Below are 27,615 nucleotides of genomic sequence, written 5' to 3' on the forward strand. Positions count from 1 at the left end.
TCGGGAGCGGCGCCCATATAGGAAAACGAAAATGAAAGTAGCGGCTCCTCGGCCACTCTCGGCAACATGGCGGAGGGGAGGAGGCCCTTGTCTCCATTCGCCCTGCGGGTGCAGGCGGATTGGGGGACCCCAGAACCCCCCAAACAGCTGAGAAACAAACTTTTGCTCTACTTCCAGAGCCGGAAGAAGTCGGGAGGCGGAGAGTGTGAGATCCAGCTGCAATCCGGGCAGGTCTTGGTTTGCTTTGCTAAGGAAGAAGGTAAGGGGGGGGGGGGAGAAAAAATTCCCCTTCTTTTCCTGGGACTGGTGTTCCCCCTCGATGCATTTGTAGGACGCTTCCAGAAAGTAGCTTTGCCGCTACTGGGAGGGAAGGGGAGCAAGTTGTTATGTGCCTTTAATAAATATAAAAGGATGTCACATAGAGGAGGGAGAAAGGTTGTTTTCTGCTGCTCCAGAGAAACGGACACGGAGCAATGGTTCCAAACTACAAGAAAAAAGATTCCACCTAAACATTAGGAAGAACTTCCTGACAGTAAGAGCTGTTCGACAGTGGAATTTGCTGCCAAGGAGTGTGGTGGAGTCTCCTTCTTTGGAGGTCTTTAAGCAGAGGCTTGACAACCATATGTCAGGAGTGCTCTGATGGTGTTTCCTGCTTGGCAGGGGGTTGGACTCGATGGCCCTTGTGGTCTCTTCCAACTCTATGATTCTATGATTCTATGATAATATTAAAAAGAAGGGTGTTCCCGCATAGGAGACACCAAAATGGGGGCTTCCGGTTTAGTCACGCTAAACTGCTTTAACAGCGCCATTCTGTGTAAACTGAAGCCCCTCACTGTGTCTATTGGGTCTTATTCCTTGGGTTGCAATCTTAAACCTACTCCCTAAGTCTGTAAAAGGTAAAGGCAAAGGGACCCCTGACCATTAGGTCCAGTCATGACCGACTCTGGGGTTGCGGAGCTCATCTCGCTTTATTGGCTGATGGAGCCGGCGTACAGCTTCCAGTCATGTGGCCAGCATGACTAAGCCGCTTCTGGCGAACCAGAGCAGCGCACGAAAACGCCGTTACCTTCCCGCTGGAGCGGTACCTATTTATCTACTTGCACTTTGATGTGCTTTCGAACTGCTAGGTTGGCAGGAGCAGGGACCGAGCGACAGGAGCTCACTCCGTCATGGGGATTTGAACCGCCGACCTTCTGATCAGCAAGTCCTAGGTTCTGTGGTTTAACCCACAGCGCCACCCGCGTCCCCCTAAGTCTGTAGCTAAGCCTAATAACGTAAAAGTGAAACCCCTGGCAATCCTGACAGAAGCTGTCTTGTGATTAACCAGGGGCAAGAGTCCAGCAAGTGGCCTGTGAGATAGAAACAGCTCTACTAGACAGGAGTAGTACAGCACAAGGGAAATATAGATTATGGGGGGCAGCTGGTGTGAGGGGAGGGATATTATCCTCTGGGACATCTTTGTGCTCGCTAAGGAACAAAGGCTGAAAATGTGTCCCTTCTTTCGTCGTTATGTAGACATACATAAAACAGTTATGTTAATTAAAATGAAAAACAAACAAATGTACCAATAACCACCTTCACTCTCTGACTATCCCCTACTCAGCAAATTGAAGGAGGAGAAAGAGATAAAGAACCACAAAAGGAAGTAAACTGGGGCGTTAGCCACAAGATACATAGAGAAATAAGCAAAACAAAATAATTGGAAGTCAAAGAGGTTTCAGACTAGATATGACTACATACCCCCACACCAATATAATTCCATTAGTTCTGTGCCTGTTGAGTTCAGAATTTTATCATGTGGTGGAGTTGATTGCATCCCTGTTGGATTAAAGAATCCAGGTGGAGAAATCGAAGTTAGAAACAGAATTGTTAGAACCAAAGACTAAGGTACTATCTAGAATGTATAACTTGCTGTTAAAATGGAATACACAAGACAAAATGGTTAAATCGGCTATGATAAAGTGGGCACAGGACATTGGGCATAACATTATGTTTGAGGACTGGGAAAGGTTGTGGACCACTGGGCTGAACTTCACCGCATGTAATGCTCTGAAGGAAAATGTAATGAAAATGATATATAGATGGTACATGACCCCAGTTAAACTTGCCAAAATATACCATTCGTCTGATAATAAATGTTGGAAATGTAAAGAAAATGAAGGAACATTTTTTCACCTCTGGTGGACATGCCCTAAGGTGAAGGCCTTCTGGGAAATGATATATAATGAGCTGAAAAAGGTATTTAAGTATACCTTCACTAAGAAACCAGAGGCCTTCCTTCTGGGTATTGTCGGCCAGAAGGTGCTAAAGAAGGACCGAACATTTTTTATGTATGCAACAACAGCAGCAAGGATACTGATCGCTAAAAACTGGAAAACTCAAGATCTACCCACACTGGAAGAGTGGCAGATGCAGCTGATGGACTATATGCAACTGGCCGAGATGACTGGCAGAATCCGAGACCTGGGAGAAGAGAGGATTGAGGAAGACTGGAAGAAATTTAAGACGTATTTACAAAAACATTGTAATTTGGTTGAATGTTAAGAAGGATGCTAGATTATAAAAAATTGGCCACCACTAAATCAGATTTGAATTTGATGATAAGTGAGATTAAAGAAAACATAATTTTTTGGGAGAATTGCTAGATTATATTTAAATGAGTGGATATAAGATCGTAAACAAGTTGATAATTTGCTTGGAAAAACCTTTTAACGATGTAAATGGGAGCGGGAGACGTGAGGGAGTCCAAAGAAGTGATGAAATCACGTTATGATATAAGTAAGGTTGTTTATTATTTGTGCATTTGTATTCAAAAACTTTAATAAATATTTATATATATAAAAAATAAAGATTTCTATCCCCAGATCAGGATTTATCACCCCAAATTCCATTGAAACTGATGTTTGACCTTCGGTGTCTGGTCACTCAAAATAGGAAGGCTTGCTCACATCAGTCATGAGTCCAAATACTAACTGTGGAATTAAAGAAGATACACACCTTATTTATTTTGGCGTGGAGAGGAATCACTTAGTCATTATGAAACTGACTGCAAACAAAACTGCTTGGTCCTTTCTCTTTGCTGCCTGAACATAGCCATGAACATTTCTAGAATCTCTACAGCGACAAGGAGCCAAAGACCCTCTAGACTCTGGCCCCTATCAGCTCCAGTTAGGATGGCCCATGTTCCATGTGGATGATGGGAGTTGTAGTCTGGCATCTGGATGGTTGCAGGTTCTCCCATGCCTAACCAAGGAGCAGTAAGCCAGTATGGTGGTCACTCTGTTATCATGATGACAGTAATTTATTTTTTTGTTTCAGTGAGGCAAAGGGTTCTTTCCAAAGAGACCCATGAACTTGACCTAGAGGGAAAAGAAACATTGAAGCTGGTGGTCACACAGCATGAAAAAACGGCCAAAGAGAATGTGCCTAAGAAGGAAACTGATCTTCATCAGGTATTAAGGCAATATTTGACCTGGTGGAATCTAGAGCTCTGAAGCCAAGATGTTCACCAAAGCAACAAATCAATATACTGTTGTTCTCTTTTTAGGCTTCCAGGGGAGAAGACGTGGCAGAAGAGACTGGTATGGTGGTTCTCTTTCAGTATCATTATCATGCCAGGGGCAGGGGTGGGTGGGCTTTCCTATCCCTAGCCAAAGGTGGGGTGGGTATTTTTTGTTCTGTTTTTACAGAAAGAAAGCCCAGGCAACAGTGGCGTAGCGTGGGGGGTGCCAGGGGTACCGGGCGCAACATGGGCGGGGGGCGCACTCGCACTAGCAGCTCTCTGCCCCTACTAAAATCCACGGGTTAGGGAGCCCGCACTCGCTCGGCTTGGCGAGGAGGTCGCGGAAGGGGGAGAGCGAAGCCTTCTGCCGCGGGCAAAAAAAAGAGAGGAAGCCGGGTGGGCGGGCGGGCGGGATGGCTGGCTGGCGGGGGTCTGGCTGCGCCTGCTGCCGCCGTTGCCGCCGTTGCCGGGCTTTGACAGCTTGGCGAAGCGGAGGGAGAGGAGCTTTATGGTAATTGCGGCTCTCTCTCCACTGGCCGCCTGGGTAGTGAGCCGAGCCGAGCAGGGAGTCTGGCGAGGGGGCGGGAAGAGACTTTCCCCCCTTTTTTCCACCTTGCCTGGTCAAGAAGGAGAGCGGAGTCTCCTCAGGGCGCCCTCAGGCAGGGCAGGGCAAGGCAAGCAGAGCGAGGAGGAGAGAGGGGGGAAGGGGGGGGGGAAGCAGCCAGGAAACGCCGCGGTGTGGAGGGGGAATCAATTGAGGAGAGAAAGCGAAAAGCCTTGGAGAAAGGGAAAAAAGGAAAGAAAAGAGGCAGCTCCGGGAGAGCGCGGGGGAAAGAGAAGCCTCGCTGCTGCTGCTTGGGAGAGTAAATTACTGTACTTGCCTTGCCCCGGGTTAGGGGGCGCAAATTACTTGCCTTGCCCCGGGTTAGGGGGCGCAAATTACTTGCCTTGCCCCGGGTGCTGATAACCCACGCTACGCCGCTGCCAGGCAAGCCCACTGAGGCCACCATTCTCTCCTCCTACTTCCAAGCCAATGATTTATATATATGTAATGATGATACTCACCCTGTCATCTGGGACTCGGACCACATTCTTTGTGACACACACACACACACACACACACACACACACACAATTTCTCTGGTGATGGTTCTCAAAAATAAGGAAGCAAGATGCAAAAGCAGCTCCACAGACAGCTAGGACTGCAACAAAATGGGGGTGCCTTTTTTGTTCTGGGAACTTGTAGCCTGGAAAGAAACAATTGGAACATCTCCAGAGCAATAAAAAAATGGTGGGTGGGTGGAGTGGGACCTCCCACTTTCAGAGCAAGGATAGAAAAATTTTGTGCTTCGCCAGTTTCTTCCATGTAAAAAATAAAATAAAATCTGCAGCCCAGATGAATTATTATTATTAGTATTCATTCATTCATTCATTCATTTAATTTCTGTACCACCCTTCATCTGAAGATCACAGGGTAGTCTACTGTATAAAAACACGAAATACCTACAAATACATTCCATCAGGGCTTTTTTTCAGCTGGAACTTGCTGGAACTCATTCCGGCACCTCTCAGTGAGCGCCATTGCCATTCTAAGAGAACGAGGGAGGCATTCATGGTGAGTTCCGGTACCTCTTTTTCTAGAAAAATAGCACTGCATACCACAAACACATTAACTTCTTACTTAATTTCTGACTCTTCAAGAGACATGCTTTTTTCAGGGTTTATTTACTAACAATCACAGACTTCTGATCAATACAGTAAGTTTCTTTTTCTTCCTTTAGTTAGCTTCTGCCCAGTAATTTGGTGATTTATTCTGGTTTGCTGTGAGCATAGTTCCCTCAGTAAACATTATGGGCTTGGGTGGAAGCATATTAATGGCTGCTGGAACAGTATTTAACACCACCTTACACAAAAAAAGAAGAGGATGTAGATTAAGGTTAAATCCCAGAAAAATAGTTGGCACACTGTTCTGTCTATGCTGACAAACACTGAGTAGTTGCATATTTTACTCGTTTATTTCTCAAATCAGATGTGCAGCGATACTTGCAAAAAGAGGGCATCAAAGCAAACAGATCGACACATGAAACTCCCTGTCACAAGGAGGATCCCACACCTCTTCCCGTCACCAAATCCCACACCTCTTCCCGTGTCATTCTTGAAAATGTTGAGGAATATTTCGAGAAGCCTGATGTCTTAAATCTGCTGGTAGAGAATATCAGTGGACTCTCAGAAGGAAGTGATTTTGAGATTGAACTGATAAGTGAGAGAAATGCTGCAGTGATAACCTTTCAGCAAAGTATCGGTAAGAAATGGTAACTTCATGTTGCTTGACAATTTCACATTGGGAGAATTGTTGGCGTTGATTCCTTTTAAAACAATTCCATTAAAATACCTGTGAAGTTCACATACTCTCGGCTTCTCAGGTTACTGGTCTGTTTTTGGAGCATTCAAGATAAAAGCTTGATCCTAACTGTAGTTAAAAGTTTATGTAAATGGCCTTTCCCAACTTGGTGCCCTCCCCATACTTTGATCTGTAATCTTAATCATACCTGGCCATTGGGCTATACAGGCTGGGGGTGATGGGAGTTGTATTCCAGAACATCTGGACTACAACAGGTTGAGGAAAGCTGGTGTAAAGACATGTTTGCCACACAGTTTCTTTCCAGAAGTATTCCAAACTGCACACTTTCCCAATTCCGTTCCTCTGAATTCTTAATTAATGGTTAGTCCACTCCTTTCCATTTCAGTGTAAAAGTCTTTGCTTGTCACTACGCTGCTCAGTTCCCATACTTCCATAGCTCTTCACTTTTGTTACATTCTTAACAGATAATTTGAATTTTCATTTGGATGTAGCATTGCTCAGTATTTTAGCACTGGCTGAAGGAAAGAGTGAAAGGCAAAACTCGGTCATGGAAGGAAATGGCAACGTAGTGAGTTGGATCGGTAACATAAGAATTGACAGTTTGGGGAAAGTGTATCTAGTTCAGTATTCTTTTTCTGAGCAGGTGTACACAGCACGCCCACAGATGTTCATCCAGCCCCTTTCCCCTCCCAACTTTCAGTTTTAGATTACTCTGTTCATGGCAGATAAAGGGTAAAGGGACCCCTGACCATTAGGTCCAGTCGTGACAGACTCTGGGGTTGCGGCACTCATCTCGCTTTATTGGCCGACGTACAGCTTCCAGGTCATGTGGCCAGCATGACTAAGCCACTTCTGGCGAACCAGAGCAGCGCATGGAAACGCCGTTTACCTTCCTGCTATTTATCTACTTGCACTTTGACGTGCTTTCGAACTGCTAGGTTGGCAGGAGCAGGGACTGAGCAACGGGAGCTCACCCCATCACGGGGATTTGAACCGCCGACCTTCTGATCGGCAAGTCCTAGGCTCTGTGGTTTAACCCACAGCACCACCTGCGTCCCTAAATAATAAATTATTACTCTTATTCTTGTCTTGGTCATGCCTTGGTTCCTGATTTCTTTGCACTGTCTTCAGTTGCTCTATAAAGAGGAACAAAGGATAGCACTGAGGAATCTGAGCCTCACTGAGTAAGGTTGTAAGGCTGCAGGACCACTCAGGGACATTCAAAAAATCTGTAGGGATTGGCTTGCCTTTCTAAAGATGAAGTGGCTGAAGGTTTTTCCTTTTCTTCCAGAAAAAGAAGGCTTTGCTGCTGCTAGAGGCACCAGCTTGGTTGCCCTCAGCCCCTTTGTAATTTTGGATAGAATGGAAACAACATTGTGCTATGATGTAGCATTATCTGGCAGCCAGTGTGGTGGTGTGGTTCAGAGCGGTAGTCTCGTAATCTGGGGAACCGGGTTCGCGTCTCCGCTCCTCCACATGCAGCTGCTGGGTGACCTTGGGCCAGTCACACTTCTCTGAAGTCTCTCAGCCCCACTCACCTCACAGAGTGTTTGTTGTGGGGGAGGAAGGGAAAGGAGAATGTTAGCCGCTTTGAGACTCCTTAAAGGGAGTGAAAGGCGGGATATCAAATCCAAACTCTTCTTCTTCTTTTTGGTGGTGGGGCATAATAATTGCTCCTGTTGGTGACCTCAGCTGTTTTGTTTTTAAAGCTAAACTTACCTGAAATTTCTTAAGATTCCTATCCCCCCTGTCCCATGCGCCAAACCAGTTTTGAGCAATAACAACAACAACAACTGTGAATGACAGTAACATCTGTGAATGATCACAGTAGAGCAAGAAATAATTGCCTGATAAGACATTTGCCTTTTCTTTTCAGATGCTGCAAATTTTGTATCTCAGTGTCACAGGAACATCAGGTTTAAAGAATTCAAAATTACTGCCAAGCTTCTTGAATTGACGCAGATGATCAAAGTTGAAAATATCCCATCAGGAGTACCCAAAGATTATTTAACTCTCTATTTTGAAAGTTCAAAGCATGGAGGAGGACAAGTGTCTAGTATTCAAATGTTGCCTGAGGAGAATTCAGCCATTGTTACTTTTTGTGACCATCAAGGTAGTATATTCTATTTTTGTAGGTGACTGAGGGGAAAAAAATCACTAGTGGGATGGCTCAAAAGCAGGAGCTCTGTTATTGGCTTCTTGGAGATTGAGGCATTGGTGGATTTTAAGGTCATAAAATAATCACAACTGCCATTCACAAGTCAAAGAACTGTACTGTATTGGTAATCCAAATGGCAGGATCAGCAGGGGAGGTAGCACAAGAATGGTAATGAACCATAGGCCTGCAAAGTTTTAACCTTCCAAGCCTTCCAGGGCACCTCCAAGCATGTATTATGGCAGGCATGGGGTACCTTTTCTGGCCAGGAGGGCCAAGTTCTTATCAGATCCTATCCTCATGGGCTAAAGTTGACAGGTGGGTGTGGCTGCTTGCGTGTCCATCACCTCACCTTGCAATGATGTCAGGTGATTGGGCCCTTGAAAGCACCATGCACAAAGCACTTTGTGTCTGGACTTCAAAGCATCACGCAGGGCTTGCAAAGAGCCCTGTAGCTGCTTTGAAGCACCTGGGGCTTTCTTTTCACCTGCAGGTAGCTTTCCTGTGGAGAACTCAACTGTGTGGCCCATCCAGCAGTCTTCAGCTCTATTGTACGTCAGCTGGCTCTCCTTTGCCTCTGTGCTACTGGAGGCACACTTTAAGGGTCACAGTTGTGCTTTGGCAGCTGCATCTCTATGTCCCCCCCCCCAATAGAATAATATACTACTGGAATCGTTCCTCCACTTCTTTCAGTTTGGATTAGGCCTGTTTGCTGAATCTGTTGAGCCAGAGCGTTCTGTTTACCACAGACTCTGACACAGAGAAGTGCTTTCTCTTCCAGTTGTGATCTATTAAGAACAACTCAGTGCTTTCTTTCAGCTTTTGAGCAGAGAACATTACATAACAATAACAATAATTTATTATTTATACGCCACCCATCTGGCTGGGTTTCCCCAGCTGCTCTAGGCAGCTCCCAACAGAATACAAATGCAATAAAATATCAAAATTCCTGATACAGGGCTGCCTTCAGATGTCTTCTAAAAGTCTGGTAGTTGCTTTTCTCTTTGACATCTGGTGGGAGGGTGTTCCACAGGGCAGGTGCCACTACCGAGAAGGCCCTCTGCCTGGTTCCCTGTAACCTCACTTCTCGCAGTGAGGAACCGCCAGAATCCCTCGGAGCTGGACCTCAGTGTCTGGGCAGAACGATGGGGGTGGAGACGCTCCTTCAGGTATACTGGACCGAGGCCGTTTAGGGCTTTAAAGGTCAGCACCAACACTTTGAATTGTGCTCGGAAACGTACTGGGAGGGTACATTGCTTATAAGAGAGTGAAAGAGACAGTAGTTCCCCCTGTCCCCAGTTGATTTATTTCTCAAAACTTCATCTTCTATCAGTGGCTACATATTTCTAGAACATTTCATGATAATAGTTTCCTGGTTTCTTACTGACTCATACTAGAACTGCAAGGAAAGGTGGGGAGGGGAATCAGTTATTAAGTCCCCTCACCAGCAGCAGTGCTTTCAGCTAACCCAACAAAATGGTTTAATTTCAGCTAATCCAAGAAAAGGATTTAATATGAGCTGAGAATCAGAACCTGCTCAGTCCACTGCTCAGTCACAGAAATATAACCTTTGAGCACGAGTGTTTCTTTCACTACCAAGTTGCTAACAGTCGTGTTTAGGAGAACAAAGGAGAGAGTTTGTGAACAAAAGCAGCACGAAAGGCAATAAAAAGGTTGTGTTCATCTCACAGTTATCCAGGAACTGTGGTTTATAGTTGAGCCAGTTGTGCTCACTTTGCTTTTCCATGCTTTCACTGTAAGGAAACAAATCATGAATGTTTTTGTAAGGATTACAAGCCATTGGGTATACTTAGGCAGCCATCTTTGAGTGGTCTATGCATTTGAGGGATTTGGTAGAATATTAAGTGTGTTTTATTTTAATCTTTTCCTTTTTTCCTTTTTTTAGCTGTGCAGGCAACATTGGAAAAGCAGCATTTTTTGGGCAATCAACCAGTTTCAGTTTATCCATACTACGGTTCTTTAGATATGGTTTTGTATGGAAAGGAGAGGGCTGAAATCAAGATGCCAGACCCCGTCAGAGTCCCCTTAGATCCTTATATCTGGCAGTTTCTGCAGGGGAAGGACGGCCTGGTCCAAGAAATAAATCAAGAAATGGCAAAGTGTCACAGTGAGCTAACGTGGCCTCAGGCGACTTGCAAACAGCCAGAGGTTGTGATACACCCTTCAGCTGCCTTATCTAAACAAGGAAGGTCAATGAGGGAACTGATCAAGACTTGGAAAGATAAAGTTTCTATGGAGTTTACACGCATCATCTCCAAGTTCAAGGCTGTTCAATGCAAAACCATCCCAGCAGTGTGGCCTGACATAGAAAACAATTTGATAAAGGATGTTTTGGCAATTTGGGATGTTTCCAAAGAAACAGTTACCCTCGCCGGTTTTGTATTTACTGTGGACGGTGTGAAGAAATCGATAAACAAATACATGGAAAATTTGACCAAAGATGCAGAAAGAGCTAAGCAAACTATACGTGAAACTTTGGCAGTCACCCCGGGGAAGTATGCTGTTCTGCATCAGGTTTTGCTTGAAGAGAATGTCTATAAAGAGAGCCCAGACCTAAAGTTCTCTTACGATACATCAGCTGAGATGGTGCAGCTGAGTGGAATGGTTGCGGAAGTCTATAAGATGAAATGTTCCCTACAGGAGAAGCTGTATAACATAAAGGAGAAAAAAGTCAACACCCCCCCTGCAATATTTCAATTCCTACAGCATGCAGATAGCAGAAAGGTAACAGTGATCATATTTGGTGCAAATAAAATTAATGCCTCCTATGAACTTCAATATGATTCTGTAGCATTATTTGGATATCTTGATGACAATCTTTTGAAAGCAGAGGAGCAAATGATGAAAAACCTAGCTCATAAATCTATTACTTTGATGAACTGTGAACTTGTCAACAAAAGGGAATGGAAAGAACTCACTGAGCGATTGCATAAGAAACACAATTCTGTTGAGGTAGCTTTCATAATTGATGTTTGCCTCACTTTGGAAGAAGAGGCCAAAGTAACTATTGCTGGTTATACAAAAACTGTAGTAGATGTTTATCAGGTGCTTTCTGACTTTGTTGAAAAAACCACACAAATTCGAAAAGTAATTCCTGCCAAGGCTGTGGCCGTTGTGCAGTTTATGGAGAAGGAAAAGGGCAAGGTTTGGCAGAACCTGAGGAAGAATGGTCTGAAAATCAATTTTGGGCAGCAAACTCAGGAGAAGAATATTATCCTGAGTGGGCCTAGAGCAGATGTGATGAAAGCAGCTGCTGTGATTGAACAAGAGCTGTCTTTACTGCATTTTGTTATCGTATCGTTTGATAAACCGGGAGTGAAAAATTTCTTCAAAACCCGAGAACTTACCTACATTACTGAAGCAAAACAAACCTTTCACTGTTTGATCAGGTTGCAGAAAGAAGGAGAAGATAAAGGAAACTTTGATGAAAAACTAGGGCACCCTCACGCTAAAATAATTTTAAAACATGGTATTGTGGTAGAGGCTTATAAGGGTGACTTGACCCGTTCCTCAGTTGACGTTGTGGTCAATGCATCTAATGAAGACCTGAAGCACATTGGTGGCCTTGCAGATGCCCTCTTAAAAGCGGCCGGCCCACAGCTGCAAAGTGAGTGTGATGACCTAGTCAGAAAGCATGGACGTTTGAAGCCTGGCCGTGCAATTAGAACACATGCTTGGAATCTGCCATGTAAAGAATTGATACATGCAGTTGGGCCGAGGTGGAACAGTTCAGAAAAAGAAAAATGTACACGACTGTTAAAGGAGGCCGTGAAACGAAGCTTAAACCTGGCAGAAACATATAACCATCGCTCCATAGCCATCCCTGCCATAAGCTCTGGGATTTTTGGGTTTCCATTAGAAGAGTGTGCCCATACCATTGTAACATCCATTAAGGAACACTTGGAAGAAACCACTGAGAGTGGCTGCCTGAAACAGATCTGCCTTGTGGATATGTCAGATAATACAGTCCAGGCTCTTGCTGATGCTTTGAATGAAATATTCGGAGAGGGGTCATCCAAAACCAAATTACTGCCCAAACCCAAATTACCGCTCAATCAGCCCAAGGAAATGGGAGAGAACGTTCATGTGGTGACTTCTGCTGAAGGGGTGAAACTGATACTTGAGGAAAAAGGCATTGAAGATGCGACGGTAAGCATGTGAAATGACCCACAAAGCATTTTTCCAAATGTATGTTGAACTTCTCTTTTTGCATTTAAATAGACAATTACAAATTAATTTGAATTGTAAGGCTCTTGTTAAAACAGGCGTGGCGAGTAGAGTGCCCTCCTCATACAAGTCCCTGCAGCTCTGACCAGTGGACATGCGCCGCTTGAGAGTTCAACAACATTTAAAGGGCACCATACTGGTTACCCCTAGGAGATTTTTAAACTGGGTTGTCCAACATGGCTCCTGGAGGCACACATTCAGAAGCTTTCCATGGTACCCAGAGGATATCCTCTATGTGCTGAAATTAGGCTTGAAAGAAGCATACTGTTTTATTATCCATCCATCCATCCATCCATCCATTGCATTTATATACTGCCTTTCTGCCAAGGCACAGAAGGTGGCTTATAATTTTAAAGGGCTAAAACAAGTGATATAACGTTTGAGGTTGGCTGAGGGAGGAGTCACTCTGACTGGAGCAGGGCCTGAAGTTGTCTGTACCTGCCTCCCTTTGCCCTCTTCCTCCTCCTCAAAGGGCAGATGGCATATTGTAGCCATTAGAGTAGGTTGTTGTCAGGGTGGATGTAATAACGATAACAGTTCTTCTGTTTTGCAAACATGCCTATTTGCTCCAAAAACCAAAATGTCACCCTTATGTTCCATGATTTACAAGGCTGTTTTCCTTAAAGAGATGATGACTTGGAATCAGAGATTTGCTTTACTATGTTTGGTTTAGAAAAAAAGTAGCCCATATGACCTGGGGAAAGGGAACAAAAGACTACAAATTGCATTTATTTTATGCCAAACTAATACAAAATAAGTGCATGGTGTTTCAGTGATCTCATCCACAAATAAAAAATAGCTTTGCATGATGATGATGATTAAAAACCTGGTGTTTACAAATATGATGGTTTGCTTGTTGCGGATATTCCTGCTCAAATTGGACTACTGAATAATAATTCACGATGGTCATCTGTGACCGATGACAACATAATAATGTCTTGCTGGCTCTTGTCTGTGATCCAAGAGTGGTCAGATGCCCCTGGAAAATTTAAAAGCAAGGCATGACTATCTGTGGCTTGATATATGTAACCCCCTTGCAAGTATTTTTATGAGTGTTATGGTTACAGACCGACGTTGTCGTGAGCAGTATTGGAACTGATCTGAAGCTTGGTGTGGGTCCACTTTCCAAGGCTGTGCTGCAGAAGGCAGGACCAATGCTCCAAGCCGAGTTTGATCAAGCAATCCAAAGCCAAGGTGCTCAGGGCAGCTGTGTGATCCAAACAGGCGGATATAACCTGGCCTGTTCCATTGTGCTCCATGCCATCATTCCCCAATGGGATGCCGGAAAAGGACCTGCAATTCAGGTAATTGCTACATACCCTTGACCACATTAATTGTAGTGGAATGTAAAATACACAAGTCCTATGTTCCCCCACCCCACCCCAGGGACTCACAACAGCCCCAGCTAAGACGATCTCGCAAGTAAAGTGGTCCTGAGTTGTTTTGGGGATTTATATACAGTCAAACTTTGGTTCCTGAACGGCTTAGGTGCCGAACATACTGACTCCCAAACACCGCAAACCCAGAAGTAAGTGTTCCAGTTTGCAAACATTTTTTGGAACATCCAACACGGCTTCTGCTTGAGTGCAGGAAGCTCCTGCAGCCAACCAGAAGCTGCTCCTTAGTTTTCGAATGATTTGGGAGTCGAACAGACTCCCAGAACGGATTAAGTTCATGAACCAAGGTACCACTGTACTAATAGCAACACCTTGAACTTGGCCCTAGCAAATGGGCAACCACTGCAGATCTCTTGAGCACAGGTGCTGTATGCTGGCAAGGCCTCAATCCTGTCAGCAATAGTACAGCAATCTGCGCTAACTGCAGCTTCCAGGTGAATTGCAAGGGAAGCCCCACATAATAGAGCACATTGCAGTAATCCAGTCTTGAAGCATCTGGTGCATTGACTACTGTGGCCAAGCAGATGCATTAATTAAGAGTTGGTGAAAGGCACTTTTAGCCACAGAAGCTACCTGAGCCTTTGGTGACAGAGATGCATCCAGAAGCACCCCAAAACTGCGAGCCTGGTAGTGTGGGCCATGCTGAGCTAGGCGGCCCAGTGGTCTAAATATATGGCAGTTTCCCATGAACCTTTCCAATGTTGCTTGAAGCACCTTTTCCACAGCCTACCTCTGGCTACTAGAACTGAAGTGCTTGAAGCAATGGAGTATTATGAGTTAAGGTTGGTGTACCTAGCTTGGCACTGGGTTTGAACATGCCCTTAATGGTATATTGATAATGCACACAAGGAGGAGGCAGATGTTCTGGCTTGAATGGCTAAAAATCATATCTGAAGATACCTGGGTGTATATTTTACAGAAGCTTAAGGATATTGTGAGAGAATGCCTGGAGAACACTGAACAGCTGTCGTTGAGCTCTGTCTCCTTCCCAGCGCTTGGAACAGGAGGTTTTCACTTTCCAAAATCTGAAGTTGCTAAATTAATGTTTGAGGAGGTGCTTCAATTCAGTAGCAGGAAGAATTTGAAGTCCCTTCAGGAAGTTCGCTTTCTCTTGCATCCAAATGATAAAGACAACAAACAGGTAATGTGATTGCTTTCCTGTCTTAAATTGTTCCAAATGTTGGTTTGCAAATACTATACTTCATAATATTAAGTCATTTTTTTTTGTCTCCAGTTCTAGAACTGTGTTCTGTTCCTACACTGGGGAGGGAGAGTGTCGGGTCTCAGAAACCTTGTGGGTAACGCTTTGGTTTTCTTTCTAGGTCTTCTCACAAGTGTTCTCTCAAGCTTCTGGAATTTCCAGGGGTGTGCCCCCGAGTGATGGAGACAGCACAGGCAAGTTTACTTGTTCAGTTGCAGCCGAATTCTGATCTCTCTGGCCTTCTTTGATGATGGATAAACAGCTACATGTGAAAATGAATTTGGACTGTGGCTCTGGGGGAGGGATTTTAACCCCATTTCCCTTTCCTCTTTTGAAATTGCCTACCTCTTAGGGAGCTAAGAGGAGCTTCAGTCAGGGAAACAGGAAAGAATTGTTGGCTCCTACTTCCCCACTCCAAATTACCTCTCTTCAGAAGCTGCTACAGTGCTACCTCAGTTCTCGAACAAAATCTGTTCCAGAAGCCTGTTCGGCTTCCGAAACTTTCAAAAACCGAGGCGTGGCTTCCCATTGGTTGCAAGAGCTTCGTGCACTTAGCAGAAGCTGCGTTGCACATTCGGGTTCTGAAAAATGTTCAAAAACGGAAGCATTTACTTCTGGGTTTTCGGCGTTTGAGAACCGAAACGTGTTTGGGAACCGATGTTCCACTGTATTAATATTTTTTTAAATTGTGTTGGTTTCTGGTTACTGATCTTTGTGTTGCTTCAACCTTCATCTTTTGTAGCAAAATGAACAGTTTTCTGCATTGGTTAAATTCTCCTGCTTCTTTGTTCACTCTCAGGTTTCTTTGGGCCTGTTTCAACCCCTAGTTTGGGAATTCATGAAATGCAGATTGGATCAGTTTTATTTCAAATAGTAACAGGAGACATCACAAAGGAAAATACAGATGTAATTGTAAACTTAACAAATTCAACATTTGATTCCAAAACAGGTACGGAATTTCAGTTAATTTATCTATTGTCTTGAATTTATGTTGATGATGATTTAACTGGGAAATAGGAAAAAGCATTTTAATATGCAAACACGTTGCTGGATACGTGTGTGTATGTTTGCGACATCCACTCAGATAGCTGTAAAATGGGATCAGAAGATGGATTTTATCTAGCGTCACTATACTACACTGGTTCAAACTATAGTATACCTATAATTCAATGTCTAATGTGATTTCTGACAAGTTTGACATGTAAGTTATAGAGATGTAATTTTAAGCATTTGTTGGTGTTACTTGCAAAAGTGAGCTGAGTTTTGAATAGCTTTTATTACCTACAGTAATAAACTGTCTCCCTCTGATTTTTGAAGGTGTCTCCAAAGCAATTTTGGAAGGTGGTGGACCTCAAGTTGTAGCAGAGTGTGCTCTACATGGTATGACACAACAAACGGTCCGATTCAGTTAGATAATATTTAAAGTTCTTTCATAGAGAGGAACTGCTCATGTCTCATTGTACATTTGATTGTTTCCTAATCAGCTATTATAGGGAGTGGGGTTATTGGGGCTAGATGAATCGTTATGCTGTATAATATGCAGTTGTAATCTGTAGTTTCTCGGTGCTGGGAAGATTCTAGTTATCACAAGATGTGCATTGGCACATTCCCAACTAGAAGGATGTTGCATGCTAGCACGAGAAGCAGAATACTGTTGCCTACTGCATAATACTTAAAAAAGTATAATGGGGAGGGATGCAGTTTGTATGATTGTACCCACACTTGAGTTGGCCTGCCTTTTGGGGGGGACATCTGCTGACAGAGGAGAAAGTACCTTATGCACCAGGGATAACCATTCTCAATTCCCTAAATATGATCTGGATGAGGCATCTCATGTCCTTTTTACAAAGAGCTCTGGATATTATACACTTGCTTCTCTTATCTTCCTTTTCTTTTTTTTTCAAAAACATAAACCAGTGTGCAATAGCATGCAGCTGAAAAAAACCATCTAGGAGGAAAGTAATCTTGATACACAATAGGGTGATCTATTAACAAATCTTTGTGCTGTAGGGCATAGCTTTTAATGAAAAGTAAGTTTTATCTATGCATGCAATGCTTTTGGATCCCAGTTTTCTGCTATTTTGTGGCAGGCCATGGATAGCCATTTTCAAAAGTCTGGTGACTTAGGCAATTTTCAGCAGATTTGCCAAGGATCTCTTGGCATACTCTTCTTTTGGCTAGAAAACCTGAAGTCAATCAAATGCTAAGAGATGTCTGTAATAACACAGGGCCCACCATACACCATACGTTTTGATCAACCTTGGTAGCCAGTGTTATTTGCGGTCATTGCCTTTCCCTTCCACAAGTTCTCTTAGCATGCACAAAGGATTTGGTGGGGTTGGGAAGCAACCTCTCAGTTTCTGTGTGGCTTTAGAGACACTTGGAAGCAGCTTCTAAGTGACACCCGAACCCAGTGGTACACAAATTCCAACTGACTTTGTGGCAGGTGGGTGGGATGGCCAGGCTCAATCTCACACTTTGTATTTTGCTGTGGACTGCTTCTGATCTCTCTTTGGCAGCTTCTGACCTTTCCTAACTCCTGGCACTGAATGTGAGTGAGCCTGGTACAAAATGAAATGTATGTTCTCTGTGCACATAGCCGGAAAATGTATTGGAGGTATCTACCCAGCATGCAACGGGACCCCCCAAAATATGGGCAATGTGCAGAGAAAACCCGCTTTGCTTGAGACAATGAAGGGCAGACAGTTGCCAGAAAGAGATTCCTAGTTGGTGCTGGCCACCTGTAGACCATCTCTTTCGACCTGCTAATATTTGTAATCTATGCCAAAGGCATTTCATTCTGCAATATGTCATTCACTGACAACGAACAACTACTGGGAGTTTAGACTTGTGTTGATTAAGTATGAATATACAGGTTGTCATCCTTTTTTCTTTCTTTCTTTTTTTAGGCTCCCAGTCTCACAATGGATTTATAACAACACAAGCTGGCAATCTGGTCTGTAAGAAAATAATCCACCTTGTGCCCAATTCTGATACCAAAAATCAGATCTCCATAGTGCTCCATGAATGTGAAGCAAAGAAGTATACATCTGTTGCCTTCCCTGCAATTGGAACAGGTTTGCATTTACGGAGTGAAGGGCAGAATTTTAGTGGAAAGTTTCACCTATTCTTAGGTCACTGTCGTTAAGGCATTTGAGTTCCTGGAATAGATTTCAAAGGCAATGCTAGTGGGCTGGCTGCCCATGCACTGCCAGGCCAGGTTCAAGGTTCTTGCATTAATTCACAAAACTTTAACCAACTTGGGTGCAGGATACCTTAAGGATCACCTGCACAGTTCATATCCACCAAGAGCCACATGTTCAATATTGCTCGATCATACAGGCAATGCTGGGATCTTGAAATATCAACAGAATATCAAAATAACAAATAACTGATGACAACAAAGGTCCACATTTAAAGCAGCATAATAAATGGAAAAACACCGTAGTCTCTTAAACATAGAAGATTACAATCAAAAATAAAATACAATACTAGAAATAAATTAGGGCTGCCAACTCCACCCCACCCACTCTTTGTTCCTGTGCCCTCCAAGAACTGTACGACAAGCAGAACTTCAGCATTAAAACCTTTTCGTAGCATGGAAATGCACTAGTGGAAACAACTTCACATTTTGAATTTCTGCCTTATATTGCTGCTGTCCAAGGCACGGGAGCCTTGTGTGGGGAGGACTAGGTGGCAACATCATTCCTTTTCCTTTCATTCTGTTTGGCACCATTGCTTTTCTGCTGTGCTTTCCCACCTCCTCTTTCCAGAAATGACAGAGCTGCACAGAGGGTTGCTGCAGCCATAAGGGCTCGCACACTTGCATTCTGGTTACCATACTTTTCCGTGTATAAGACTAGGTTTATTTCCTTAAAAATCATGGTAAAAAGTGGGGGTCATCTTAAACCTTGGTAGTGCATAGGGTGGATGTTTGATTTGTTGCTGCCGCAGCTGTCAACAACTATTGTGCGTGTTAATTGGTTGCTACATTAATGGGTGGTGGTGAAATTTCCTGAAATTTCAGTCCCCCCAAATAGGGAGCATCTTATACATGGGGGCATCTTATACATGGAAAAGTTCAGTAATTTGGAAGAATGTTTTCTGTGGGGAGAGCAGGGAGACAAGTGGTCTAACCTGTCTGCTGGCCATATGGAACTTGTGATGGGCATTTGTTTCGCATCATTAAGGTGCTCTTTTTTAACATCAGATGCGGGGGAAGGAAGGAGCTATGGGGTTCACTCCTTTGCTCAGCTGATTATTGCTGGTCAGCCATGTTGAACTGGTGGAAGGAAATAGGATCTTCTATATTTTAAAATGAAAGTGCAGACCCTTACACTAACACCTGTTTGTGTTTTCTTTTGTGAGATGAGCAGCCCCTCTCCATTTTGTGCATAATGCATTTATTCTTCTTTGTTGTGCTGTATACAGGCCAGGCAGGGAAGAACCCAGCAGACGCAGCTGATGACATGATTGGTGCAGTTGCTGACTTTGTGGGCAAAGTACCACTGCAATATTTGCAGATGATCAAAATAGTTATTTTCCAGCCGCATATGCAGAATGCTTTTTATGCCTCTATGAAAAAGAAAGAAGGTGTTGCATTACCCACCTCTAAATCTGTGTTTTCTAAAATTAAAGGTAAGTGCAGAGGGTTATATCCTTCATATTCCTGGCACGATGTCTTGTAATATTTGTTTGGCATATTTAACAGAACGTCTCTTTCTCTGCAGATTTTATCTCTGGTAAGAAAAAAACCCCTGGAAAGAAACGTCAGTTGGTTGTGGAAACCAAGGTGGAGGTTGCCGTGTTTGAAGTCTGTGGTGAAAGCAAAGAAAATGTTCAGGAGGCCGAGTCCTGGTTAAAGAAAATGATTCTTCGGGAACAGACAGAAAAGCTTATCTCTGATGAATCAATAGATTTGTTTGGTGATGAAGAAATTAAGGAACTGAACAACCTCCAGAAAAGACTGCATATTGCCATTCAGCTGGAAAGAAAGCAATCTCCACCTTTCATTCTCGTATCGGGCATTCCTCGTGATGTCCTGGAAGCCTACTCACAAATTGATGACCTGGTCAAGAAAATTAAACGTGACCGGGAAGAGCAATCCAAGGCAGAACTTGCTCATAATTTGGTCGAGTGGCAATATTCCACAAAAGGGAATGATTTTGCGCCTTTTGACAAGTTAAGCAATCTTCATTTGGAAGATGCTAGAATGAGTAAGAAAAGCACTAAGGTCCAAATTCTCGGAAGGAGCTACACAGCAGACACCAGAAAAATGTATGCTGTGGATGGCCAAGGAAAAACTGTAAACATTAAGCGCATTGTAAAGGAGGAAGGTAATGAGGGGCTTAACTAATCAAGGCCTAGGTTAGTGCCTGTATTCCTTTTGGGTGTGTTGGATTCCCAATAGTGCAGGGATGGGGAACTTTTTCACCTCAAAGATTGTTTTCCCTTCTGGGGGCCACATGCTGGTTTGGCATCACCAAAAGCGAGAGTGGGCAAGCAACAAATGTATGTAACTTTTACCTCTGTCCAGTGGGCTAGTTTCTGCACTCACTCACCTATTCCTCCCTATCCTCCCTCCAGACAATCAAGAGACGTTATCAGAGCTTAAGGACCACTTTCTATCCTAGCAAAAACATTTGGAATGGGAAGCGGGGTCAGTGAGGGGTGTGGCCTGGAAGGAGAGGGTGTGGCCTGAGGAGAGTTCTGAGGGCATGGAGTGTGGCATTTGGTCACTAGGCTTGAGGTTCCTTGCTACTTGGTTGGTGAATGTGACCTCGCCAAAATACCTCCCTCAGGAAGTAACAGCAAGAATCAGCTTGTTCCTGGGTCCTGGAAGGGATGTGGTGGCAGTTGAGGGCATGAAACAGTAGATGCCTTCATAGCCCAAATTCCCAAACTCCAGAGCTTAAAACAAAACAAACCTCTATATAGTGGTACTTCAGGTTACATACGCTTCAGGTTACAGACTCCGCTAACCCAGAAATAGTACCTAGAGTTAAGAACTTTGCTTCAGGATGAGAACAGAAATCGTGCTCCGGTGGCACGGCGGCAGCGGGAGGCCCCATTAGTTAAAGTGGTGCTTCAGGTTAAGAACAGATCTCTGGAACGAATTAAGTACTTAACCCGAGGTACCACTGTACTTATGCACATCTTTAATTTGTAATGTCAATGTCGGGTCACCAGTGTATTGAGGCTGTACCCATAAACTCTTCCCTCGGCACCTCCAAGGCCTCTCAGCCCTCATTCTCACTGTTCCCTTGGACATACAGTGGTGAGGGCATTTACTTTTTTTCTCTTTTGAAAAATCCATAGAGCAGAAGGAGGAAGTTGCAAGAATGCCACTCTTTCCTATTTCCTCTTTCAACTGTTTGTATTTTCTAAACCTCAGATTAATTTTACTGGGTCCAACTTTTACTTAGATCACTTGGAAAAAAGTTTGTGTGTTCATTTTTTCACTCTTTTTGCCTCTCAGGGTGGGGGCTGACCCAAGGGAAAGGGAGAGGATGGCTCCTTCAGTACACAAAAATCCAAATGTGCTCACCCTTTGCAGGTGGACCATCAGTGCCTGTCCCTACACAATGGGAAGATATGAAGGGACATCGCGTCAAGGTGGTTTTGCTGCAACCTGCAGCAGCAGAATACAAAGAAGTTGAAAAGAAATTCCGGAGTAGCTGCCCTGCAAACAAAATAGAAAAGGTGAAGTATGGTAGAGGCAACAAGCTTGGGGAGCATGTTCCCCTTACAAGCATGCATCATTGAGTTGTATCGAAATGCTGTACAACATTGTCAGACCCTTGTGTAATATCCAGACACATAATATGTCCATGCAACTGAAGAGTGTGCATGCGTAGAAGCTGTCGTAGTTAGGATATCCCCTTTCCTCCAGCTACAATTCCTATTTACATTCAGTTATATGGAATAACTGTCCAAATGCCCTCCACGTTATCTCTGAAGCTGGGAATAGGAGCATTATTTCCGTTCACTTAAAATCAAGCTGCTGAGCTTAGTGATGGGTTAAGCTTGCAAACAAGGCTTCTCAGCCTTGCGTTTGCTGAATAATGGGACCCCACAGGACTCTTTCAGGGAGAAGCAGCAGGTGCATTTCTTAAGCATTCCCCACCTACTGATTTTCCTCTGTAACACTTCACCAAGGCCTGCTTGGTGAAAAAGATTGGTAGTGGGGAGTAGTGGTAGGGAGCAGGTGGTGCTGTGGTCTAAACCACTGATCTTCTTGGGCTTGCCGATCAGAAGGTCAGCGGTTCAAATCCATGTGACGGGGTGAGCTCCCGTTGCTCAGTCCCAGCATCTGCCAACCTAGCAGTTTGAAAGCACACCAATGTGTAGATAAATAGGTACCATTGCGGCAGGAAGGTAAATGGCGTTTCCGTGCACTCTGGCTTCCATCATGGTGTCCGGTTGGCCACATGACACGGAAAACTATCTGTGGACAAACTCCAGCTCCTTCGGCTTGAAGCGAGATGAGTGCCACAATCCCATAGTCGCCTTTGACTGGACTTAACCGTCCAGGGGTCTTTTACTTTCTTGTTCCCTTCTGTTGCTGTTTCCCTGTAAATGCCACATGGCAGACAAACGACTGTCCATTCACTGTACCATAGCATCTGCTTCACTCTGCCTTGTGGCAGGGCTGACCCTGACTTGTGGGGCGCAGAAGATGGTCCACTTCTGAACTAGATTGTTTCACCTATTGACTCAATTGCTAGAGCATCACACAGGCATTCCATTCAGGTTGAGGATTTGACAGTATATTACTGTATATACAAAGTAATGGGAGCATCAAATATAAGAGTTTCCTGAGAATTCCATCCCAATGACTGAAGCTAGCTAGACAACCAGCAGGTTCAAGAGTTTGATGTCAAGAATGAGGGCCCCTCCCATTGCAAGAAAGCAGTAAAAACTTAAAAACATGCATAATAAAACCTCACACACAGGGAAAGCCCATTTGTTATTGGCAAACCCAGCTCTAAACAGGCTCAACTGATGCAACCTTCTGCTGTTTACGCTACCCAGACCAACACTCCTTGTGGTGGTGAATGTATCCTATGTCACTCCAAGCAGAAATGATCACACAGAGGCATCTACCTTTAAAGCACTTCCTTCTGAAAGTCTAATAATGTTCTCAATTATTTATAACTGCCAACACCTTTACAGTAGTACCTCGGGTTACATATGCTTCAGGTTGCATATGCTTCAGGTTACAGACTCCATTAACCCAGAAATATTACCTCAGGTTAAGAACTTTGCTTCAGGATGAGAACAGAAATCGTGCTCCGGTGGCGCGGCGGCAGCAGGAGGCCCCATTAGCTAAAGTGGTGCTTCAGGTTAAGAACAGCTTCAGCTTAAGAAGGGACCTCCGGAACGAATTAAGTACTTAACCCGACGTACCACTGTATGTGCATGTTGACATAGTGTGTAGTTGTGCCTTTTTAATGTTCCAACGAGACCTATAATCTGTTTTTACAACCAGATACTGTCTTTTTCTTTTTCTTAATCTCTTCTTTGCAATTTTTGTAGATTGAGAGGGTTCAGAATCCTTACCTTTGGAAATCCTACCAACTCAAAAAGCAGGATATGGATAAGAAGAACAGCCATAACAAAAATGAACAGATTCTGTTCCATGGGACTCCTGCTTCCACGGTGACCCCCATTAACCACACTGGATTTAATCGCAGTTATGCTGGAAAGAACGGTAAGTCAATCTGAAATTAGGTAACTTTATAAAGGAATGTGATAGCGAGTGTGATTTGCAAACCGCTCTAGAAAGCAGATAAAAAAATACTTACGATTCAGTAAAGTGGTACCTCGGGTTCCATATGCTTCAGGCTACATACGCTTCAGGTTACAGACTCTGCTAACCCAGAAATAGTGCTTCAGGTTAAGAACTTTGCTTCAGGATGAGAACAGAAATTGTGTTCTGGCGGCGTGGCAGCAGCAGCAGGAGGCCCCATTAGCTAAAGTGGTGCTTCAGGTTAAGAACAGTTTCAGGTTAAGAACGGACCTCCAGAATGAATTAAGTATGTAACCAGAGGTACCACTGTAGTGAATGATCCCTTCTATATCAGAGTGGGGAAGTTGTGTATTGCCCCCATCAAGTTGTTGGATTCCTGTTCCCATTAGACTCAGCCAATATAGCCGGGTCAGTAATAATGGGAGTTGTAGTCCAACAACATCTGGACAGCCACAGATTTCCAGGTTTGAAAAACCTTGCTTTCTTATAGCCAGATACCTTTTAATGTCTTTTCAGAAATTAGTCTTGCTATTTTGAATAAGAATTTCATACCATTGTAAGTGCAAACAGGATACTTAGACTATATACAAAATATTATTTCTGAGAGGCAATGATGGGGTAGGAATTCCCATTGCTGCTACAGTGGTGCAGGGCCTGATTCTGGGTCATTAGCTCAGTAACGATACAGGGAATCAAAAGAGGTGGAGAGACTTCAGTTGGAACACCTTTGAGAGATTCAGTGGAGAATTCTGCCTTAAAATAAAAACAAAAGGAGATGTTAGCTGAAGTATTGGAAAGGAACACATTGTATAAAGAAACAAAACATGTGCCCATGTGGGAACTGTGGGTAACATGTATGCCATCTTGGTTCCCAGATGGAGGAAAAGTGAGATATAAATGTAAGAAACGAAGTAAATCCCTCTTCCAGTTGATGTGTTTTTATACAAGACATTTTTCTGTTTAAGGATAAAAATGGTTAATGTACCTAAATTTTTGCCTTCAAAAGCAGGAACTTGTAATAATAGACAAAAATAATAATATAATAGAATAAAAGTAGTAACAGTAATAGTAATAATATAACATATTCATATCCCACCTTTCTCCCAAGTTGTGATTCAAGGTGACTTAACAATATTTAAAAACATCATTATAAAATAGAATTAAACTAGTTAAAAGACAACAGTGAAAATACATCAGAACACATATAAAACCAGAAATTAAAACACAGAATGCCCTCAGAGCACAGACCAGTGATCAGCATCATCAGCACCTTAGTTTTCAAAGGCTGTCTGAATAGGAAGGTGTTAGAGTGTGTGTGTTTTCATTTATTTAATAGAGTTAGCTGCTTGTCTAGTGTATCAGATAGCTTTGCAGATTAGATATGGTTGTAATGATTTGCATCAGTTTTCTAAGACGTTAATATTTTCTGAGATGTTTCTTTTTTGGGCCTCAGCTGCAGCGATTGGAAATGGGACCTATTTTGCTGTCCATGCAAGCTATTCTGCAGGTGATACATATTCCACACCAGACGCCAATGGTAGCAAATATATGTATCTTGCTCGGGTTCTTACTGGGGATTATTGCACCGGAAAACACGGACTGATTACTCCACCACCAAAAAGCATAGGAGGCGTTGAAATTTACGACAGCGTGACTGATGACACGGCTAAACCATCCATGTTTGTCATATTTTATGATTCTCAGGCTTACCCAGAATATCTTATTACTTTCAGAAGATAAATTTCTTTTGCAGCCGAAGACCCATTGTGCTGCCCCTCCCCCCGATAATCTGAAAATGCTTTTTAGAAATTACTAGTTTTTGAAATTTCCGACTAATTAGTTTAGCTATGCCTTTCAAAGACTCAAATAATTTTGACTGATATCTAGTAAAGCTTGTGACACGCGTTTTGAAAGTGTGCTTGAAGTCAGGCAGGGTTTGTACAACTTGGTAACTTTAGTGTAGGTAAAACTGACTTGAACAGAAAATGCTGAAATTAAAATAAGGTGGGTAATATATTAGAACCATGTGTGCTGCCATCTCATAAAGGCAATGGGTAAAATATATCAAGGGTGGTCTCCGATGTCTGCCTTTCCCTATACATTCTTCAATGTTCTACTCAGTTTGGGTGGAACTGCGCATTGCACATGGATACAAGCCCCATTGACTGTTGCTCCCAGGGATAGCAGTTGCAGCAGGGCAGAGAACCTCATATTTGCTCAGTGCCCTTTACAATTGCATCTTCTGTCCAGTCCCTTTCCCTGCTGCTCTCTATAGAGTTGGAGATGTGTTTGCTCCCCCCCCCCCCAAACAGATAGTTAAGAAATAACTTTTGTTATTGGGCTGGTGCAGTAGCAGCAGAAGTTACAAAGCAGCCAAGTGGAGCTTTGTAATGTACTATCTTTGCTAGTTCTCAGGAAATTCTGAGTGTCACCACTGTGCCTCCCATCCACTTTTTCAGATTGTTGTGCCTATTTGCAGTGACTTGTCTATGCCGTTCAGATCAGCAGCCTGCACTACCTATGCATAGTGTCAAATCATTTTTCTCAGGTACTTAACAGGCAAGAATGTACCTATTTCTGGAGACATTTTAGCAACGAGGTTTTTCTTAAAACGAAAAGGCCCGTATGTATTCACTGCAAGAGTTTCCTCTGAAAGCACTTTATTCCCTCTCTTCGCTTGCTGGTTAGCAGGGAATTAAATGAAAAGAGAGGTCCTTTGATATATCAGGGACAGACTGTTGAGTAATGTTGCCAACTGACCAGAAAAAATACCCAGCCTGGGGTTACTTCTGTGTCTTTGGCAGCAATTTGATACTGAGAAATCAGCAGATGAGGTGCTTCACAGTATGAAAAGTATCTGCACATCAAACAAAGGCCTAATCTTAAGAGAATGGGACATTTTTAAAGGGCAATGGATGATTCTTACATCTGAGGCTTTAGAAAACAGTTCAGCCTCCTGTGAGAAAGCATAAGAGTGCGAACAAGGAAGAGAGTACATTTCTAGTAATGTGTACGTCCAAGTGCCAATATACATATTATGCAGACTACATGAGAAGCAAGCATCTCTGCTTGTAGATACTTGAACTCTCATGTCAATAGGCAAATAAAGCTGAAGGGCATTGCTATCAAGAAGAGGAAAGAAAACACTTCTCAAGTTGTGGCTTTTTAGCAGCTTCCAGAGGTGGCTCCAAGAAGTTTTTATTCTATCTGTTTGGGTATGCATAGAGTATGGTGTCCTTTCACACTACAGGTGTGGCTTTTGTTCTTAGCAATATTGTTTTATATGGTGTACACATGAACTATAATGGAGTTGTCAGACTGAACTGCCAATTCACATCCCTGTTTACAGTTCTCTCTGCATCTATATGGGCATACATACTGCCACCTTAGTCAATGCTTCACCCCTTTTGCCATAATAAACTTGCTGGACTTTAAAGTATCGCACAAACATTCGTTGCTTCTTCTTAGCAGCCAATATCCCTTGCTATTATTTTCAGCTGCTAGGACAAAATTAGACAAGTGCTTAGCTAACTCAAGGTAGATCATTGGGGGCAGACAGCACTAGGCCTAGGAAGATGCTTAAAAGGTGTTCAGAGCAGTCTTTAAATATCTCTCTTTATATTCAGCCCAATAGCTGCCACTCGCAAAATTGTTAGCTTTCTTCTGCTGCCAGGTTATACCATAGTGTCATTAACTGATTTTGGTTTTGTCATATTTCAAATGCCTGTATTATCATGTGATTTCTGCTACCGTGACTCTCCTTAAAATTAGTTCTAATCTTGCCTCACATGTAAATTTATTAAAGGTTATAAAAATGCTCAATTTGTCATAGGAATGTTGTTTGTTTCAATCACAAACCATTTCAGAGTGGGCGTTTGTCTTATTGCTGCTCCTCGTTGAAGCTGGAAACACCACAAACCACAACTGTGTTCATCAGCACAGGCACCTAACATCAGTATTTTCCTCCACACAGTCCGCTGCCAGTCATTGGCAAGGCT

At 43.3% G+C, this 27,615-nt stretch overlaps 1 protein-coding gene across 1 annotated transcript; it reads left to right on the plus strand.

Annotated features, from left to right (window-relative positions):
- Positions 1-2: 2 nt before the first annotated feature.
- Positions 3-27,439, plus strand: PARP14 (poly(ADP-ribose) polymerase family member 14). The gene is made up of 17 exons (XM_081870495.1): positions 3-259; positions 3,319-3,452; positions 3,548-3,581; positions 5,532-5,804; positions 7,741-7,977; positions 9,926-12,189; positions 13,335-13,571; positions 14,584-14,805; positions 14,987-15,059; positions 15,665-15,814; positions 16,183-16,245; positions 17,775-17,942; positions 19,297-19,503; positions 19,596-20,201; positions 21,422-21,567; positions 23,404-23,578; positions 25,071-27,439. Exons 1-17 carry the CDS (start codon positions 67-69, stop codon positions 25,355-25,357), a joined length of 5,469 nt encoding a protein of 1,822 aa, XP_081726621.1. The 5' UTR covers positions 3-66; the 3' UTR covers positions 25,358-27,439.
- The last annotated feature ends 176 nt before the right edge of the window (positions 27,440-27,615 follow it).

Source organism: Podarcis erhardii (assembly GCF_964252035.2).
Source record: "Podarcis erhardii genome assembly, chromosome: 1".
Classification (NCBI taxonomy): Eukaryota; Metazoa; Chordata; class Lepidosauria; order Squamata; family Lacertidae; genus Podarcis; species Podarcis erhardii.